This window comes from Kwoniella dejecticola, chromosome 11 (assembly GCF_000512565.2).
Source record: "Kwoniella dejecticola CBS 10117 chromosome 11, complete sequence".
In the NCBI taxonomy this organism is placed as follows: Eukaryota; Fungi; Basidiomycota; class Tremellomycetes; order Tremellales; family Cryptococcaceae; genus Kwoniella; species Kwoniella dejecticola.
In genome coordinates, this window is record NC_089311.1 from 1,228,147 (window position 1) to 1,244,360 (window position 16,214).

A 16,214-nucleotide genomic window follows, 5' to 3' on the forward strand; every position below is an offset into this window, starting at 1 on the left:
CAGTATGATGGGGATGGGACAGATTTCGGTTCTACTGTAGCATAGTCAGTGTACATCGAGCTCCAATCAGCATGTTCTGAGCATCCAAAAGTACACAATCAGTGAGAAGAAAATGCACAAAGCTAAAGTACATTTGGCCACCAGAGGGACTAAGCACGTTGAACGGGACTCTCTGTCTCGGCGCTTGTCAATGGGTCGCATGTGGAGTCAGAACTATTTCTAAACTTCATCACTCAGCACATACACGAGGCATCGAACGTCATGGTAAGCCTGTGCAGATGCATGATTAGGGCGCACAGCGTGAGGATGCCTTTCCGAGCGTCACGGACACTAAACCCGATAACATCGATCAACGCGCTAAAACCAGGGCGTGCACACAAACTCCGATCAAATACACACAACAATCTCCATCTCGTCTGATGACTCACATCTGATCCTGTATCATCTATACTACTCCCTCGCTCTCGCTCTCTCTTTGGGAGCATATCCCTCCCCGTCAGAGTTAGTTGAAGGATGCAACGTGTATACTTCATGTTGATGGGTCTACTCACGCTATATTCCCCTTTGTCCGCTGCGGGGTACACCCACACAGCATCTAATCGTTCGTTGACCACCAATCAGCCTTTCAACCCCTAGTCAAGCCTCCAATCCCTTTCAATGAACCCTTTGTCAAATCGACAAACCGGTATATTCGATACTGCTCTGATCATATATAATCCTTACTCTCGGTTCATCGTTGAGTGGACTTATCCTCTTTGTTCTGTATATCTCCTATTCCAATTCCATCACGACCATCTCGTCGGTATATATTCGAACCGCTTGCCGCCATTTGCAGTTCCACTTATTCTCGCCAATCTGTCGTAGTGAAAGCCAGTCAAGCTATCAGTAGTGATCATCATCTGTGGGATATAGCGATCGGTGGATAAAAGTGAGTCAAAATCGTCTGTCCAAATTGCAGCCCTCTCGGCCAGACAGATTGTGCGATTCTACATGCCTTGACTTGCCGTCACATACCCCTGGTCCTGATCGCCTGTTCCTCATCCGGATCGCTGCCCATGTCATGCGGATCTCGTGTTTCCGCCTCTCCGTATTACCTCCATGAGACTACCTGCTCGGTCAACGTGTTCTTGCTGGACGTAACGTTAGATCCCCAGAGTTCAGGATAAGTAGGAACGTCAGCGGCTTGTTCATGTTTTCGTTTCCCCTTTTTACCCTGAGATCAATGGGATTATATCCGTTATCTTTTCCCCTTGTACGTCGCTTTCCAGAATGGTCTGATTAGTGAAGATGCTCTGGACCTCTGGACCTATGGTATCATCAGAGCTGGCTTACGCAATTCGAAAGCATACGAAGTGTAGTTAAGCTGACCTCGTTTTCATATTTTCGATTTATTTCCGACGTATCCCTGTACATCCGGACGCTACGTACCGAACTACTGCCTGTACTCGCTTTTGGGAATCAAAAACGTCATACCCGCCCAACCTGGCAAAACAAACCTGGCTTGCTTTATCACATCCCATTCAAAATCGTTAAACCTACTAATCGACCTATTTCGAAAAACCCATTCTCAATCGAATTTTCCATCTCACCGTGTATACCTCTTTCTCTTCTCTCTCTTTCTTTTCAATACCCCTCTCAACGCACTGTAGCATAATCAAAGATGTCGTCCGAAGCCAACAAGACCCACCCAAGTGCCAAGGCACCCCAAAAGACCGTGGTAAGTGCTTCGATCACGGGCGGTAAGCGGCAGAGGAAGAGGGAGGACACGTTCACTGATCATGTTGGCCACGTATTGGTAGCTCAACTTGGGTAACTTGCCTCCCAAGCTCAAGCCTTCGGACATGAAGCAGAGCGCAAGTGTAAGTGAACTGATCTACGCGGACTTCACGCAGAGCTGCTTCGGCTGACCCTCAAGTCGCTGTCTTAGCAATACCCAAGAACCCCTTCTCGTGTTAATCCTAGTAAGTGACTGTGTGGCCTGTTGTGGGAGAGCAGATACTGACTGTTTGGATTATTCCTTAGACCAACCTCCTTGGCCCGCATGTAAGCTGCCAAAACCCAGCTGATATAGAGGATATTAGCTGACCGAATTTACGTATTAGACCGAGGATACCATGAATATTCTTTCGCCCATGTAAGTATTTCAATTGATTTCAGCTTTTGATGCAATGTGGTCGTAGCCGGCTCACATCGTCCCGATACTTCATTAGGCTACCATGGGTGTTCGACTTCCTACTATTCTTGGTAAAGCCATTGATGATGTCTGGAAGACACTTAACCAAGAATACGACGAAGAGAGAATCGTCGATCTCGTTAATTGTATTCACCGACTGGAAGACTTGATGGGTGATTTGCAAAATAACAGTAAACTTAGACCCATCATTGACGACGGTGCTGGTGATGTCGCTCTTTGGAACAAGGTGAGTTGAATCTTGTCCGAATTGCCATCGTTTTCATTACAGCAAGGATATTGCTAGGACAATACGCTGATGCTTTTTCTCGGTAGGAAATCGCCAAATTCTTCCGAGGAAAGGATTTCATGAACGCCCCGTGGCTTTTCGCTGAAGCTTACAAGTACAGAAGATTGAGAGAGTGTTTCTCCCTCTCCAAATACTGGGTTGATTACGGTAAGTTCCCCAAGTCCCACTGGGTTTGACTGGATATATGGCTGACCCCTACGATGATGTAGACGTCTTCTTCAGACAGAAATGCGATACCTTCTCCCGATCCAACCAAGCTGTCTTTGAGCTTTCTCAACGATTCGCTGAGCCAGTCAAAGCGGGTGGTGACATCTCCGCCGAGGCTCAACTGGAGAAAGACAAACTCGTTTTCCTCGAATTAACCCAAGTCTGTCTTTGGGGTAACTCTACCGATCTCTCCTTGTTAATCGATATGACCGAGGAGGATATCAAGAAGCTCCAATCTACCGGTGGTGATCACCTCGCTGCTACCGAGAAGAACATCTTAGGAAACGATCTACACAAATTAGCAGACTACGTCATGACCATCAAGAACGGTCGAGTCGACTTCGTCCTGGATAATGCCGGTTTCGAGCTGTACTGTGATTTGGTCTATGCCGACTGGTTGATCCAATCCGGTACTTGTAGCCAAGTCATCTTCCACGGTAAGAAGATCCCTTGGTTCGTCTCTGATGTCACCAAGAAAGATTGGGATTGGTAAGTCAGCTTCCGCCACGATGTACTTACAATCGCACAGAAGCTGATTACATCAATATCAGGATCCTCAACTCTTGTGTCTATGGACAATTGTTCCAAGATGCCACTGATGCCGAAGTCGAATCTCTCCGAACTTTGGGTCACAGATGGAAGCAATACGAGAAAGAAGGAAAATGGAAGTACGAGGGTGAGTATTCGTTAATATTGGACATCATGTGTGCAAATAATGTGCGTACTAATTTCCTATTTCATCGCCGCAGCGCACCCCTTCTGGTGTACCGGATACACATTCTGGGATCTCCACTCCGAGGCTCCCGATCTTTTCCAACACCTCTCTGAGTCTGACTTAGTCATCTTCAAGGGAGATCTTAACCACCGTAAGCTATTCTCCTTTCGCCCTTTCCACCGATGTAATGCGAGATTGTACACAGACTGGGACTGACATGAGGATTCACTTGACAATTAGGAAAACTCACATACGATTGTCATGCTCCTCTCGATACCCCATTCAACCAAGCTATCGGCCCACTTGCTTCCGAAGCTGGTGCACCACCCGTAGCATCTCTCCGAACTATCAAGTCCGACGTCGTGGTTGGTATCCCCGGTGGAGTAGGTGAGAAGCTTGACGAGGAGGAACCGGGATGGAAGATCTCCGGTAAATACGCCGTCGTCTTGCTTTCTCAAGGTAGAAAGGGCGAGACTCCAGTCTACAACAACTAGACTGAGGATTTGCCCCGCATTCCAAGTTGAGATGTTCTTGGGTCAACCATTTTGGCGAATTGGTGAATCAATCGAATGGATGAATGAATGAATAATTAAGACAGGCAATCAGTGTTAGTTTAGAAGCTCCCAAGTTCCCCATGTATATATGCATTACAGAATATCTTTTCTCGATCTTGACAGCGACCTTAGGTCGGTCAAACAACAGGATTGTCAGTCTTCTCTCTGAGCGCCAGCAGTCGTGATGTGACATGATATGCATAAGCCTTTGCCTTTTATGCATGACAGTATGTCATGGAATGTCATATCCAGATACCAACAAAGCCTTCTTTTACTCTGCCGATTTCCCTTTCCTGCTAATTTCGGTCTCCTCGCCTAGATCCGTAGCTGTCCTATCGGACGAAGCGGAAGATCCAATTGGCGGATCCAGATCTCTCTCTTCTCGGCGTTCTTGGGCTTTCTCATCCTGATCTTGATCCCGATCTTGGTTGTGACCATTTTGAGCTTCGACGTCAACATCATCTGTAGGAGGCTGAATCGTAGGTGCTTGTCCCCCTCTGGCTCGATTCAGACTGTATGATCGGGTCGGTATAGTGATCTATATGAGTGATGAAATGATTTTCAAAGGGCCAAGGTCAGTCAAGGCAATCCTGGATTTAATTTAATACCATAATGATTGTTGAGCGGGGAGATGTGAGACTTACAAGTAAAGCAGCAGCGAAGAAAGCGCATCCGACGATCCAGCAAACTCTGAAACTATCTGCGAAAGCGCTAAGAACTTGATCTTTCATTGGTCCTTCCGGTAATTCGTGTAATGCTTTGTATCCTGATGCAGATTCGGGTACCGTGAAAGATGTTCCGTAGCCTTCGATTGTGACGAATCTGGAACGCAAGTTGGTGTTGAGGATGGCGGTATACACGGCTAACCCTGTTTGACCACGCATCGTTAGCTCACGTTGTCATAGACAGGAACGATCTCTCGAGAAGACTCACCTATACTACCACCCATATTCCTGGTCAAACTCCAAGCAGATGTAGCTGCTGCCATCTCTTTCAATGGCATAGCCGCTTGAATGATCAACATGGGCACTTGAAGACTCAGTCCTGTTCCTATACCCCCAATGACTAATACACCTTCGAGTGTGCCTAATTTGACTGTTGACTTGAAGAGACCGTAGAACAAGCCCCAAGCTACTACTGCCAAGGCATATCCTGCCCATGCTACAGGTCGGACAATTCGTAATCGCGAGTTGAGTTGACCAGCTATTCCATCGCCAATCGTCAGTTGTGTGCAAATTCGGCGAAGACTGCCCAACAGATTGGCAGGCGACGTACCGACCACAGTCATCCATGCTACACAGCATGCAAACGGTAAGAGATGGACACCAGAGTCGATTGGCGAGTCACCACGAAGCTGTCAACCCGATGCACCGGTCAGCCCCTGCGGATGCGTCGATCAGGCATAATACTCGTACTCACACCTTGCAGCAATTCTGGTAACAAGTAATTGAAGGCTAGGAAGGTAGCTGCGTGAAGCGTCGATGCCAAGAGGAAGAATGCGGTGGTACGGTTCTTGAACATTCTCTAGATCCCGCCGTCCATGACAGTAAGCTGACAACCTTTATTGGGGAGATCTACTGGTCAAGACTTACAGCAGGAATGATGGCGTTTCTCTTGGTCGTGAGAAAATTCGCTATAGCCGCCAAGAAAACGACCGCACCAGCAATGATCACTCCGTATGTAGCAGGCTGGCCGAAACCGAAATCTGCTGCTCGCGAAAATCCCACGATCAACAACGCCGATGCGGCCATCAATAAAGCCCTACAGCAGCATGACAAAGGCGCAATCAGCGCAAAGCGTACGGGATGAGCGGGAATCAACTTACAACCCCAGGAAATCGAATGTCCGGTTGAGTTCCGCAAATGTCAGTTTCCTAGATGGATTGAGCTTGAGGGTGAAGACCAGTAAGGCAAAGGCTATCCCGCAAGTTGGCAGGTTGATGTCTGTTCGAGAAAAACTGGTGAGACCTGTTCCCTGGGCTGGATGCGTAAAGTTGGACTCACAGAAGCACCACCGCCTACACGTTGCGCATTCGAAGCTCAGCGATGACAGTAAGCCAGACAGTAGATGACGAAAGCGTTTGGCTCACCACGACGCTTTCTCAGTCAACAACCCACCTAAGATAGGTCCCAATACTGCTGCTATACCCCATGCCGAACCTAGGAAACCTTGATACGTTCCCCTCTTGTGCAGCGGCACAATGTCGGCTGCAGATGAGTCAGCACCACTGCACCAATCGGTTCGATTCTACTCTGTTCAGTATTCCGACTTACAAACTACGATTGACCTGTATGTGATGCCGATTAGCGATCGTGCGGGTTTCGAGGGACGGTGCAGGTCTGAAGACTTACGTCAGTCCAATGATCGATCCGCCTCCTAAACCTTGGAACGCTCGAGCGATGATCAACCAGCTTGCACTTTTCGCAGCTCCGCATAGTGCCGAAAAGATGGTGAAGATGATGATTGCGGCATACAACATGGGTTTACGTCCTATTATGTCTGATACCCGACCGTTGATTGGCGTCTGTAGCGTTGATGCTAGCAAATACGACTGATGCACGTCAAATAGATAAGCTCGAGGTGCCACATGAATTAGGGTATCAATGACCCACCGTTCCGACCCATGAATACTCTGAGGGCGATGCCTTGAGGTCCTCCGCGATAGTGGGTAAAGCTGTAGCCACGATCTAGATGAAGTTGATACGTGATTTTTCGTCAGTCTGTCAACTCGATCTTCTGCAAACGAGAAGAAAGAGCGGGCGCTTACCGTTTGATCGAGAGCTGATAGGAATAGTACCAAACCTATCGCAGGCATGACCAACTTGAGATTATTGTTCGGCAGATCAGGCACGTCTACCTTGCAAGTCAGCTTGACTCCTCGCTGGCCTAGCACGAGAACCAATCTGAGCGAGACCTCACCTTCATCTCCTTCTGTCAGACCTTTGCCCTTCTTCTTCTCCCGTGTTGAACCTCCACTCGATCCGACCGTTGCATCACTCCCTTTCCTCCGTCGATCTTCATCCGCAAAAGGCGGTCTCGGCGAGTCTAAGCTGTCACCGCTTACGCCATCGGCGATCCCGTCTGAGCCATGTTGCGTGCTTGGCTCCGCACTCAGCCCAGCGCGACCACCCATGTCGATGGAATGAGTAGATCGAGTGGGAATCGAGATGCACGGAGTAAAAGCGGTTCGAGTCTTGTAATACTATTGCTTTGATGATCGGGCAGATGTAGATTCCCTTGATGACAGTCTGATATACCGGGTTCTTGAATCGAAATGCTCGCTCAGCTGGCAATTCCAGTTGGAAGATTTTGGAAGATTTTTCTATGCAGTGGGACAATCAATCGAGGCTTTCCAGTCGAGACGGGGTCGAAATGGGATATACACAAAGCAGCAGAATACACGAACGAGGTGTTCGAGAAGATGAATAAGCAAGTGCAAATGGTCAGGAATCTTTATGAAGTTCGCAATTGTCATGCGTGATCGCGGACTCGATTTCCCCCACCCTCACTACCCACTCGTGAATAACTGCTAATTTCTATTCCAGAAATACCATCATGGGTCGATATTAGCATGGCGTGAGGTGATCTGCATCGGGCGGACTCCGAAGATGCGATCAGAACGAGGGGCGCAAAACCAGAAGAGTAGAAGAATCCAGATTGGAAATTATAAGCGATGCCGAGAAAAGTGTCGGTCTCCCCCGAAAAGATGTTTGATTCGCGCTAAACTTGCCGAGCAAGGAAGATCGACCTCGTGTAGACCATGCATTGCATCCTTTTCTGCTCACGTGACTTGAGCTCACCGGTTAAGATAAACGGGAGGACGATCAGTGCGAAATTGTTGCTGCAGCAGGAGGAGATAACCACCGAGAGGTCTTTCGCATTTCGAAGCACAACTAAGAACCTCAAACTTGCTCTGGAACTTCTCCCCAGCCGACTGGACGGACATCTGAGCCATTGGAGTGTCCAGACCGCCAGTTTATTCCAGCTCAGCGCCCTCAACAGAGTCTACTTGCAACGATGTCCTCGCCCAATGTCATCACTACCTGCCTCCCAGCTTCAGGCAGCAATGTTCACAAAGTGGAGCTGCCGGAGAATGCCCTGGTCTTGTCGCCTACGAGACAGCTACAGAGTCTGCTGACCATTATCAGGGACGAGAAGACACAACGGTGAGTCCAGGCACTATCGGAATACAATATGTTATCATTCACTAATTCGGAGGTCGCAGAGGTGATTTCGTTTTGTGAGTTCCGCTATCGCTGAATGGTCTCGACGTTCATCATTACTCGAGACTAAGCGAGTCTCATACAGTACCTCAGACAGAATCATCAGGCTGCTGGTAGAGGAAGGTAAGCATCTGTCCCAGCTGCAGCCACCCATCGTATCGACAGCAACCCCTTTCCGCCTGTCAACCTGCTTGCTTATCGAGTCTCGGTCTCTCAGGTCTCAATCACCTACCGGTAATAGACAAGAAGGTGACAACACCGACAGGCAAGGTATATGATGGAGTAGCGTTCCAAGGTAGAATTTGTGGTGTTTCTATCATGCGAGGTGAGTGTCTTCTTCTTTCTTATCTTTGTATCGAGTTCAGGACGCATGCTGATGCATTCTCTGCTGTAGCGGGAGAGGTGAGCATTGGGCCACAGAAGAAGATGACCCAAAAGTGCAAGATTGTTGATGACATTTGTGGCATATGAAATAATAGGCGATGGAAGCTGGTTTGAGAGACTGTTGTCGATCAGGTGAGCGAGCCTATTCCGCTAGTCAGATCTGTCCTTTTCGCACGAATGCGGCAATCTACTCTGAGGCGCAATATGATGGATCGTAGCTGATCCGGTCTAATCGTTTCGTATACATAGTGCGAATCGGAAAGGTTAGTCGCGCACGCTCTATACACAATCACGCAATGATTCGTATACATGAGACAAGAAAAGGAGGAGTGGAGCTGACCGTGCGGGTACTCGACTTTTCGCACTTTCGAAAATCGCATCACATCAGATACTTATTCAACGGGTATGTATCTTTCTTCTTCATACATCGATCCTGCTGACGCCTCTTTCCTCGCTGTCTTCATTGATCAATCATGTAGGACGAGGAGACATACCAACCCAAATTGTTTGTGAGTACATTTGATCGCCTTCCGTCCAAACGGCAGCTGATGACAGGCTTCGCGCGCGTAGTACGCCAAACTGCCCGATGACATAGCGAAACGATATGTCCTCCTTCTTGATCCCATGCTCGGTGAGCTGTCCCGCGAGGATCTTGTTGTCAATCACGCAAGCTGATGAGAAGTATAGCTACGGGCGGCTCTTGTATCAAGGCCATCGAGGTATTGCTTGAGCATGGTGTGGAGGAAGAGAAGATCCTGTTCTTGAACCTCGTGAGTAGCTCAGATCAACCCACTGAGTGCTGCGAATAACATAGCTGAGCATATCTGCTACCTAGATCGCTTCGCCTGAGGGTATACAGAAAGTATGCACAAGATTTCCCAAGCTCCGAATTGTGAGTCATGGCGCAATCTTCTCTCTTGGTCAGGATGTCAGCTGATCCCGGGGCCGTGCGCTGTAGATCACCGCATGGGTGGATGAGGGTCTAGATAACAACTCATACATCGTACCAGGTCTTGGAGATTTCGGGGACAGGTAAGAAGACTTCTTACTCCTCCGTAATTGTGAATGAAGCTGATTAAGGCCTTTTATAGATACTTCTTATAGGTTCATATATCACCAACTCCCACAGCATTATCGTCACTTATATCCTTTCGCGTCATATCCTCTTACATGTGTCATGCATCGCATTCATAGCATACATCTCGGGAATCATGGGCTGGACATGCCACTGAAAGGAAGGGTCAGGGAGGGAGTGGAAAGCGCCACGTTGATGACCGGTTAATAACCCCGGCTAAATTTCCGAAAAGGGATTTTTCACTTTTTTTCAGTTAAACCAGATGACTTGTTGCCGCCCATCAAACTTCAACATCTTCCTTCCTCTTTCTTTCCTCATCAAGTCATCGAATTGTAAGTCAACTGATTCTCCATCCTGCACAAACAGCACTCAGAGCTTCGAACTGACCTACATCTACTTTGCAGTCACACAACAGTCACCTCGACTTCCCCTGATAACCGACTCAACCAATCAACAAAACAAAACAAACCAAAACAACGCAACAATGTACGGTGTCGCCGGTAGAGCTTCCTCCTGTTTCAAATGTGGACAACGTACGTCAACTTCCCTTTCCTGTGGGTAGCGGTAGTGGCAGTGGGTTGTAGGTTGCGTGAGTGTGCGTGCGTGTGTGCGAGCGTTGGCAGGCAGGCAGGTCGTGGGCAGTGTGTGTTGTGTGTTGTGCGTTGCGCGTTGCGCGTGACGAGTGCGAAGCGTAGCAGTTGAGTTGAGTCGAGAGCGAGACGTGTCGTGTTGTCGTGTTGTAGTGTTGTGTGCGGGGGAGAAGAAGAAGACGAAGAAGAACCGAGTAGTACGATTAGTCTTTATGACGAAAGTTCGACCGGAAAATCAGCTAGAAGATCATCAAGAAACCAAGCAAACACTCCTCCGTACATAGCTTGTTATATATCAATCACTCAACCTCACCACCTCCCGTTCTTGACGCGGTAATGGGTGGTGAGCTGATGTTATATCTCATCATCTTTCATCACTTTCACTCTACAAAGAAAAGACTCTTTACGCATCGTCCTTCTTCGATCTTGCATTACACCAATATATTCTGTCAAAACACCAACTTGCTCTCGCTCTCAACTCGACTCAGCTCAGTGTCCAATCGCTGCACTGCACAACACAACACACATTGCCCACTGATGCCTGACGCCTTTTGCTTGACGCTTAAACGCATGACACGCCCACTAACGCTAAACGACTTAAAGATACAGACCAACCCACAGTCCACTACTGACTATTTACCTTATCTGTCTGAGTTTCTGCTTACCCTTCGTTTGTTTAACGTCTACAGAAGGTCACGTTGCCGCTCAATGTCCTGCTTCCGACCCAACCTGTTACAACTGTGGTAGTGAGTATTGCGCCAGCTTTCAAAGGCCGCAGCATGTGCTGCTCGACTCGAGCTTCTGTGCATTATTGACGATGTATCATCCCCAATTCAGCTGCTGGTCACTTGAGCAGAGACGTGAGTCTGCTTGCTTCCCATGAACAGCCTCTCCAACCGAAAACCATCTTTGCTTCCCTTTTTGCCCCGTAAGCTCTCGCATATCCTGACATTCCTCTTTTTCATGATTCAGTGCCCCCAACCTAAGAACAAGGCTTGTTACACCTGCGGACAAGAAGGCCACGTCTCTTCCGCCTGTCCTACCGGACCTGCTGCTGGTGGATTCGGCGGCCAAGGCGGTGCCGGCGGCGAATGTTACCGATGTGGTAAACCAGGACACATCGTACGTCGCTTTTGGGCTTTTTGTCTTGTGATCGATCGATTCTCAAGGTGTCACTGCAATAGGCCCGAATGTGCCCTGAAGCCGGTGCTGGTGGATACCAACAACAAGGTTACGGTGGATACCAGAATTTCGGTAACAAATCCTGTTACGTGAGTTGAATTAGCTGTTCAATTTTCCTTTGGCCTCTGCTTTCTCTCTTGCGAGGATCAGATCGAGGAGCAAGTTAGCTGATCACTCGTATCTCCGTGCATAGACCTGCGGTGGTGTAGGCCACATCTCCAGAGAGTGTCCTTCGGGCGGTAACAGAGGATTCGGCGGTGGATTCCAACGAGGACCCCAAAAGTGCTACGTGAGTTTTTCCGAGAGAGCTCAGCTAGCTCTTCACGTTTGAGTATTCATGTTAGAGCGGTCAACTGATTCTGACTTTGTGTCCAGAACTGTGGTCAAGAGGGACACATCTCTAGAGAATGTCCTCAAGAACAAGGTAAAACTGTGAGTCGGCGTCACCAATCTTAACATCCGTTCAACCGTTTTCGTGTTGTTTGTACGTTTGTACCCTACCGTCTTACAGGACGCTGACGCTACGATGATGATTATGCGTCAGTGCTACCAATGTGGTCAAACCGGACACATCGCCAACGCTTGTCCCAACGGCGCTGGCGCTGAAGAGCCCGCTGCTTAAGCGATCAAAGTTCCCCTATCTGGAGCCAGAGCCAGAGGAGACCGTGAAGTGCGAGATGCGATGACGATGATGAGAGGGATCGAGAGAACTTGAGTCGGAGCGAAAGCGAACGCGTTTGACGGCTTGGTATGGCGTGGTATGATCTATCAGAAGAAGAAGAACATATAAATCAATAGATCAATAAATCAGGAAGAAATTTTTGCTTATAGGATACGTTTATCTTACATTATCTTCTCTCTCTTCTTCCTTTCTTTCTATATTCGTATACATTATCTTCCTGACCAAAAGGTTATGATATGATAAGATATGATATGAATACCTTTTCTATGCCTTATCATCGCTCCCGCCCAGCAATACCAAACAACTGAAGCAATTGGACGAGGGGCCGTCGTTCAGTCCAGTCATAAGTGCATAAAGAGGTATCGACGTGCTTGGTATATACAACTTCCTGTACCTCTTCGATCTATCTATACATCCTTCCATTCGCCTTAGCCTACCTCGCCCCAACTCATAACAAGCCTTTGACACGATTCAAAGCATCTTCGAAACGCATGACCATGAACCGCACACCGCTGAATTCATCTTCTTGCTGATCACCATCATTGCCTATTGTGGATATGAAGCCTTGGATCTCCTTCAACTTGCCCTCTACCGCTTTGATCCAGCCTTTCACCCTCTCATCATGTTTCGGGTTTGTTCGAATGGTTGTGAGATCGCCTTTATCGGAATCAAGGATGAACCACAATAAAGCTAGACATTCAGTCCACCATGATACCCAATATGATTCTAGCATTTCGGGGGCAGTGAGGTAGAATGGGTTTTCCTCCGGATCGCATTCTTCCGGAAATACAAATAGGACTGGGAAGATCACCTCAGCCAGAAGGGGTGAGAGTACCTGTACAGAGTGATGTGTGTCAGTGCGAGTCCGATTGAGCCGGAGGTATCGGTGCAGGATAAGAGGATGGGATGGTGACTTACGGTTTTAGATTTTGACGATATGGATTCTCTCAGTAGCGATAATGATTGTATACGAATATTATCGAATGGATTCGCGGGTTCGAGTAACTATTCCAACCGACTCAGATCAGCTCGAATCAAGTTCAGCTGTGTTTCCGGGATATGCAGGGTCCAGAGACTGACTGACCTGTTTGAAGAGCTGGATCTTGTCATTCGGGGTGGTTAGCAGGGAGATGATACTGCCAATCAACTTGAACAGAGCTAGTCGAGTGAGAGCGGACGGATGTTGAGCAGTAAGGGGCACGAGTAGCTGGGATTAGGTAAAATCATATCTGCATAAGCTGATTTTTCACTCTTGCAATCTTGTGATCAATTGACGCGAGACTAGCTCACCTCGAGGAGCATAGAAGCATTATCATACTCCACTGAGTCGTCCGTGTTCATCGAATAATGATGCACGCTAGCCCAAGTATACGCTATACCGGCATCTACACTTGATCCGCTCAATGCCGCACAGAGGATTGGCATACCATCGTCGAGCAATGTTGGAGATACTTCCGTGCCCGATAAGGCCTGGCGCAGGTCATTTTTGGCTAGTTGCGAGGCGAGTAGATTGAGAGAAGCCAAAGAAGCGTGTATGGAAAGATGAGATGGTTCGACGATTTTTCTTATCAAGTCGGCCGGGGTATAATCGAGTTTCTTTGCAGTTGCCTTAAATCAATGAGAAATGAGAGAAGGATATGTCAGAACAGGATTGATGACTCAATTGTGCTATCATGGGTTCCATTGCTATGATAGGTGATAAGAGCAGAGCGAAGAAGTACAAAAATACACATACCCATGCGAGATCAAGCACTTCTTGACCCCCCTTGAATCCCTCTATACCAACTTCAACGATCGCTTGGGAAGTGGGCATACTTTGAAACTTCGGGAAGGTGCGGAGGAACCACCGTTCAGTCAGGCGAGCATTGACTTTGTGGCCCAAGAGAGTGATAGATTCGAATAACATGTTAGATAGTATTGCCTATTCACACAAAGCCGCTTGATCAGTAATTTCTTCGCAAGTAGATGATGAGATCGAGTGAGAACTGATCAATTGCTCGCGAACTCACTCGCTGTTCTCTCCCTGAATCAATGGTCTTCTGCACCCATCCCCAGACCACCTCAACCAGCTCGCACAGGAGTCTAAGAAGGGTCCGGGAGGAAGAAGTAGTAGCTTGGTGGGCGAGGACAGGTAGAGAGTTGGATATGCTTTCCGAGAGAGATAAGAGTGTAGGGGTACTTTTCGAATTTGTCAATCTTGGTGTAGCTGAAAATAAAAGAGGTCAGCTGGAGGATAAGGTAGATTCCCCAAAGACAAAACCAGCTCACCAATGATGAAACACCGTAAAATCACTTGATATTCCTCTAAGAGTTGCGGCCAATCTATGTCCATGTTACCATCGTCTTCGTTCTCATCCTCGAAAGCTCCACCATCTGAGTTGTCGGATACTTGATATCCTTCCGCCCTATCGACGATCGATTGTATACCCTCGCTCAGGCCGAGAACCACTTCTCGAGGATTCCCATGTTCAGCAATCAGGAGGACTATCTCTTCGGCAGCTGGAACAGACGAGGAAAGCGGAAGTAAGTGCGGTAAATACGTCAGAGAGGTCTCTTTGAGTGTAATATCCTGTTGGAGAACATGGCGGATCAGCAGGACTTATGATGAGGCTTTGCCGTAGAGAGAGCTGTAGGGCAAGGAATATTTCTAAGACTCGACTCACTCGTTGTTTTGCGCGGTGCTCAGCGTCTCCGTCGTTCAAAATGTCGAGGAGAGTCTCACAGACTGCTTTTTTGGTGACGATATCGGAAGAGAGAAAGTATCCTTCGATCGTAGATGCTAGAGTCTCGCTTCCTTCTGCTGTGCGAATATCTCATTTCAGCTCAATTCGATTCGCTGGGTAGGTCATTGGAGCAATGGGCAAAGACGCTCACGTGCGGCGAGGATCTCCTGTAGAGCGGTGGACAAGTTGGAGAGGTCGTCCATCTTGTTCCGTAGGCACAAGACTGTGGTGTTGGTACTTTGCATTGGGTTGAGGATGTAAAAGGAGAGGAAGGATGCGAATTGCTTTTACATTCCAGAGAGTGGACGTGAATGTGGAGGGATCCAAGCGTCACTATAATAGCTCAATCGTGCCTAACTCGGCATTCTTCGATACAACAAATCGAAGCTGCTGAGAGCCCGAGACAAGACGCAAGACGATGGATACAACATATGCATACAATTGTAGATTATTCGGATCATGTTCTTATATCTGAGGATAATGAGAGCCTGTTGACTGTTTTGACTACGCCGCTATCTCTGTCCTGATCGCTTCACTTGGCTGTAAATCTTCTTCACCCTCAAAAGCATCTGGCGGTAGTCTGCCTTGCCTACAGATATATGATACGGCATCAGCCTGATTCCTGATTTGAGAGTTCAAAGAGAGAGGAGCAAGGCTTACAGTTCGGTCATTGAGCCTTTCAGTATATACAGAAATGGACCGTCGCCTGCGGGAGGTAATGTCGATTGATATGCGACTACGAAAAACCGTTGTTCAGAATGAAGGGTTCCCAGAAGCACATCAAGGACAAGCATGGATTGATGGATTTCCTTTCATATAGTCCAGAATGGCAAGGAAGATTGATGAAGGGAATGATCGGAAAACAAACTTACTGGTCGTATTGCATCGCGAACATACAAAAGGTTGTCTAATCTCCAACTCCTGACCTCCTTTCCTATAACAGCAAGATCGCAATCGCATCGACATCAGCTAATCATGAAGCCGCCCTTGGAAAAGACGTGTGGTGTCTGAGGCAGACGATTGACTCACTTCTTGATTAAGCATCTTTGACCTGGAGTAGCATTCAACTTGAATTTCCTAGCAGGTTGCTTGATCGGGTCTTCGCCGTCTTTCGAGCGTATTATATACGATCCATCGGTCCTGCAAAGTCTCAGTCAGAGATACTTGATCTCCACTTGCATGATGTATAACGAGCTGTAGAGACCACTCACTTCCTCCGAGGCAATCTATCTAATTTACCTTGTAAGACCAATACGAAGTCTCCGCACAGGCAATAATACGAACGTAAGACCGCTCGGGATGATTGCGTCTGGCCAGCTTGCTCGGAAGAAGAAGTTACCGCTCGGGAGAATACTTTGGGCATGGTGTTGTTTTGGGCGAGGTCCGTTGTCGGATCTAA

At 47.9% G+C, this 16,214-nt stretch overlaps 6 protein-coding genes across 6 annotated transcripts; 3 read left to right on the forward strand and 3 right to left on the reverse strand.

The window, feature by feature from the left end:
• Positions 1-1,660: 1,660 nt before the first annotated feature.
• On the forward strand, positions 1,661-3,896 carry I303_108583 (uncharacterized protein; the record flags this gene model as incomplete). Its single annotated transcript, XM_018410366.1, has 11 exons — positions 1,661-1,717; positions 1,800-1,859; positions 1,928-1,961; positions 2,023-2,043; positions 2,103-2,134; positions 2,211-2,420; positions 2,507-2,627; positions 2,690-3,176; positions 3,239-3,363; positions 3,437-3,553; positions 3,643-3,896. 11 exons carry the CDS (start codon positions 1,661-1,663, stop codon positions 3,894-3,896), a joined length of 1,518 nt encoding a protein of 505 aa, XP_018260175.1.
• Positions 3,897-4,227: 331 nt separating this feature from the next.
• On the reverse strand, positions 4,228-7,089 carry I303_108584 (uncharacterized protein; the record flags this gene model as incomplete). Its single annotated transcript, XM_018410365.1, has 13 exons — positions 4,228-4,494; positions 4,601-4,824; positions 4,890-5,159; positions 5,232-5,310; positions 5,376-5,480; positions 5,549-5,717; positions 5,782-5,899; positions 5,960-5,973; positions 6,046-6,183; positions 6,308-6,507; positions 6,569-6,643; positions 6,724-6,809; positions 6,876-7,089. The coding sequence occupies 13 exons, from the start codon at positions 7,087-7,089 to the stop codon at positions 4,228-4,230; spliced, it is 1,959 nt and encodes a 652-aa protein (XP_018260174.1).
• Positions 7,090-7,973: 884 nt separating this feature from the next.
• Positions 7,974-9,599, forward strand: I303_108585 (uracil phosphoribosyltransferase; the record flags this gene model as incomplete). The annotated part of the gene is made up of 12 exons (XM_065969872.1): positions 7,974-8,122; positions 8,182-8,196; positions 8,277-8,302; positions 8,397-8,504; positions 8,574-8,581; positions 8,659-8,695; positions 8,813-8,826; positions 9,043-9,072; positions 9,134-9,194; positions 9,251-9,333; positions 9,399-9,455; positions 9,522-9,599. 12 exons carry the CDS (start codon positions 7,974-7,976, stop codon positions 9,597-9,599), a joined length of 666 nt encoding a protein of 221 aa, XP_065825944.1.
• Positions 9,600-10,122: 523 nt separating this feature from the next.
• I303_108586 (uncharacterized protein) lies at positions 10,123-12,032 on the forward strand (the record flags this gene model as incomplete). The annotated part of the gene is made up of 8 exons (XM_018410363.2): positions 10,123-10,171; positions 10,918-10,974; positions 11,066-11,088; positions 11,201-11,350; positions 11,413-11,499; positions 11,604-11,699; positions 11,786-11,842; positions 11,955-12,032. 8 exons carry the CDS (start codon positions 10,123-10,125, stop codon positions 12,030-12,032), a joined length of 597 nt encoding a protein of 198 aa, XP_018260172.2.
• Positions 12,033-12,540: 508 nt separating this feature from the next.
• On the reverse strand, positions 12,541-15,018 carry I303_108587 (uncharacterized protein; the record flags this gene model as incomplete). The annotated part of the gene is made up of 9 exons (XM_018410362.1): positions 12,541-12,927; positions 13,011-13,097; positions 13,177-13,299; positions 13,383-13,700; positions 13,828-14,013; positions 14,102-14,298; positions 14,361-14,661; positions 14,756-14,892; positions 14,967-15,018. 9 exons carry the CDS (start codon positions 15,016-15,018, stop codon positions 12,541-12,543), a joined length of 1,788 nt encoding a protein of 595 aa, XP_018260171.1.
• Positions 15,019-15,319: 301 nt separating this feature from the next.
• Positions 15,320-16,178, reverse strand: I303_108588 (uncharacterized protein; the record flags this gene model as incomplete). Its single annotated transcript, XM_018410361.1, has 5 exons — positions 15,320-15,404; positions 15,476-15,551; positions 15,688-15,749; positions 15,845-15,955; positions 16,027-16,178. The coding sequence occupies 5 exons, from the start codon at positions 16,176-16,178 to the stop codon at positions 15,320-15,322; spliced, it is 486 nt and encodes a 161-aa protein (XP_018260170.1).
• Positions 16,179-16,214: the final 36 nt, after the last annotated feature.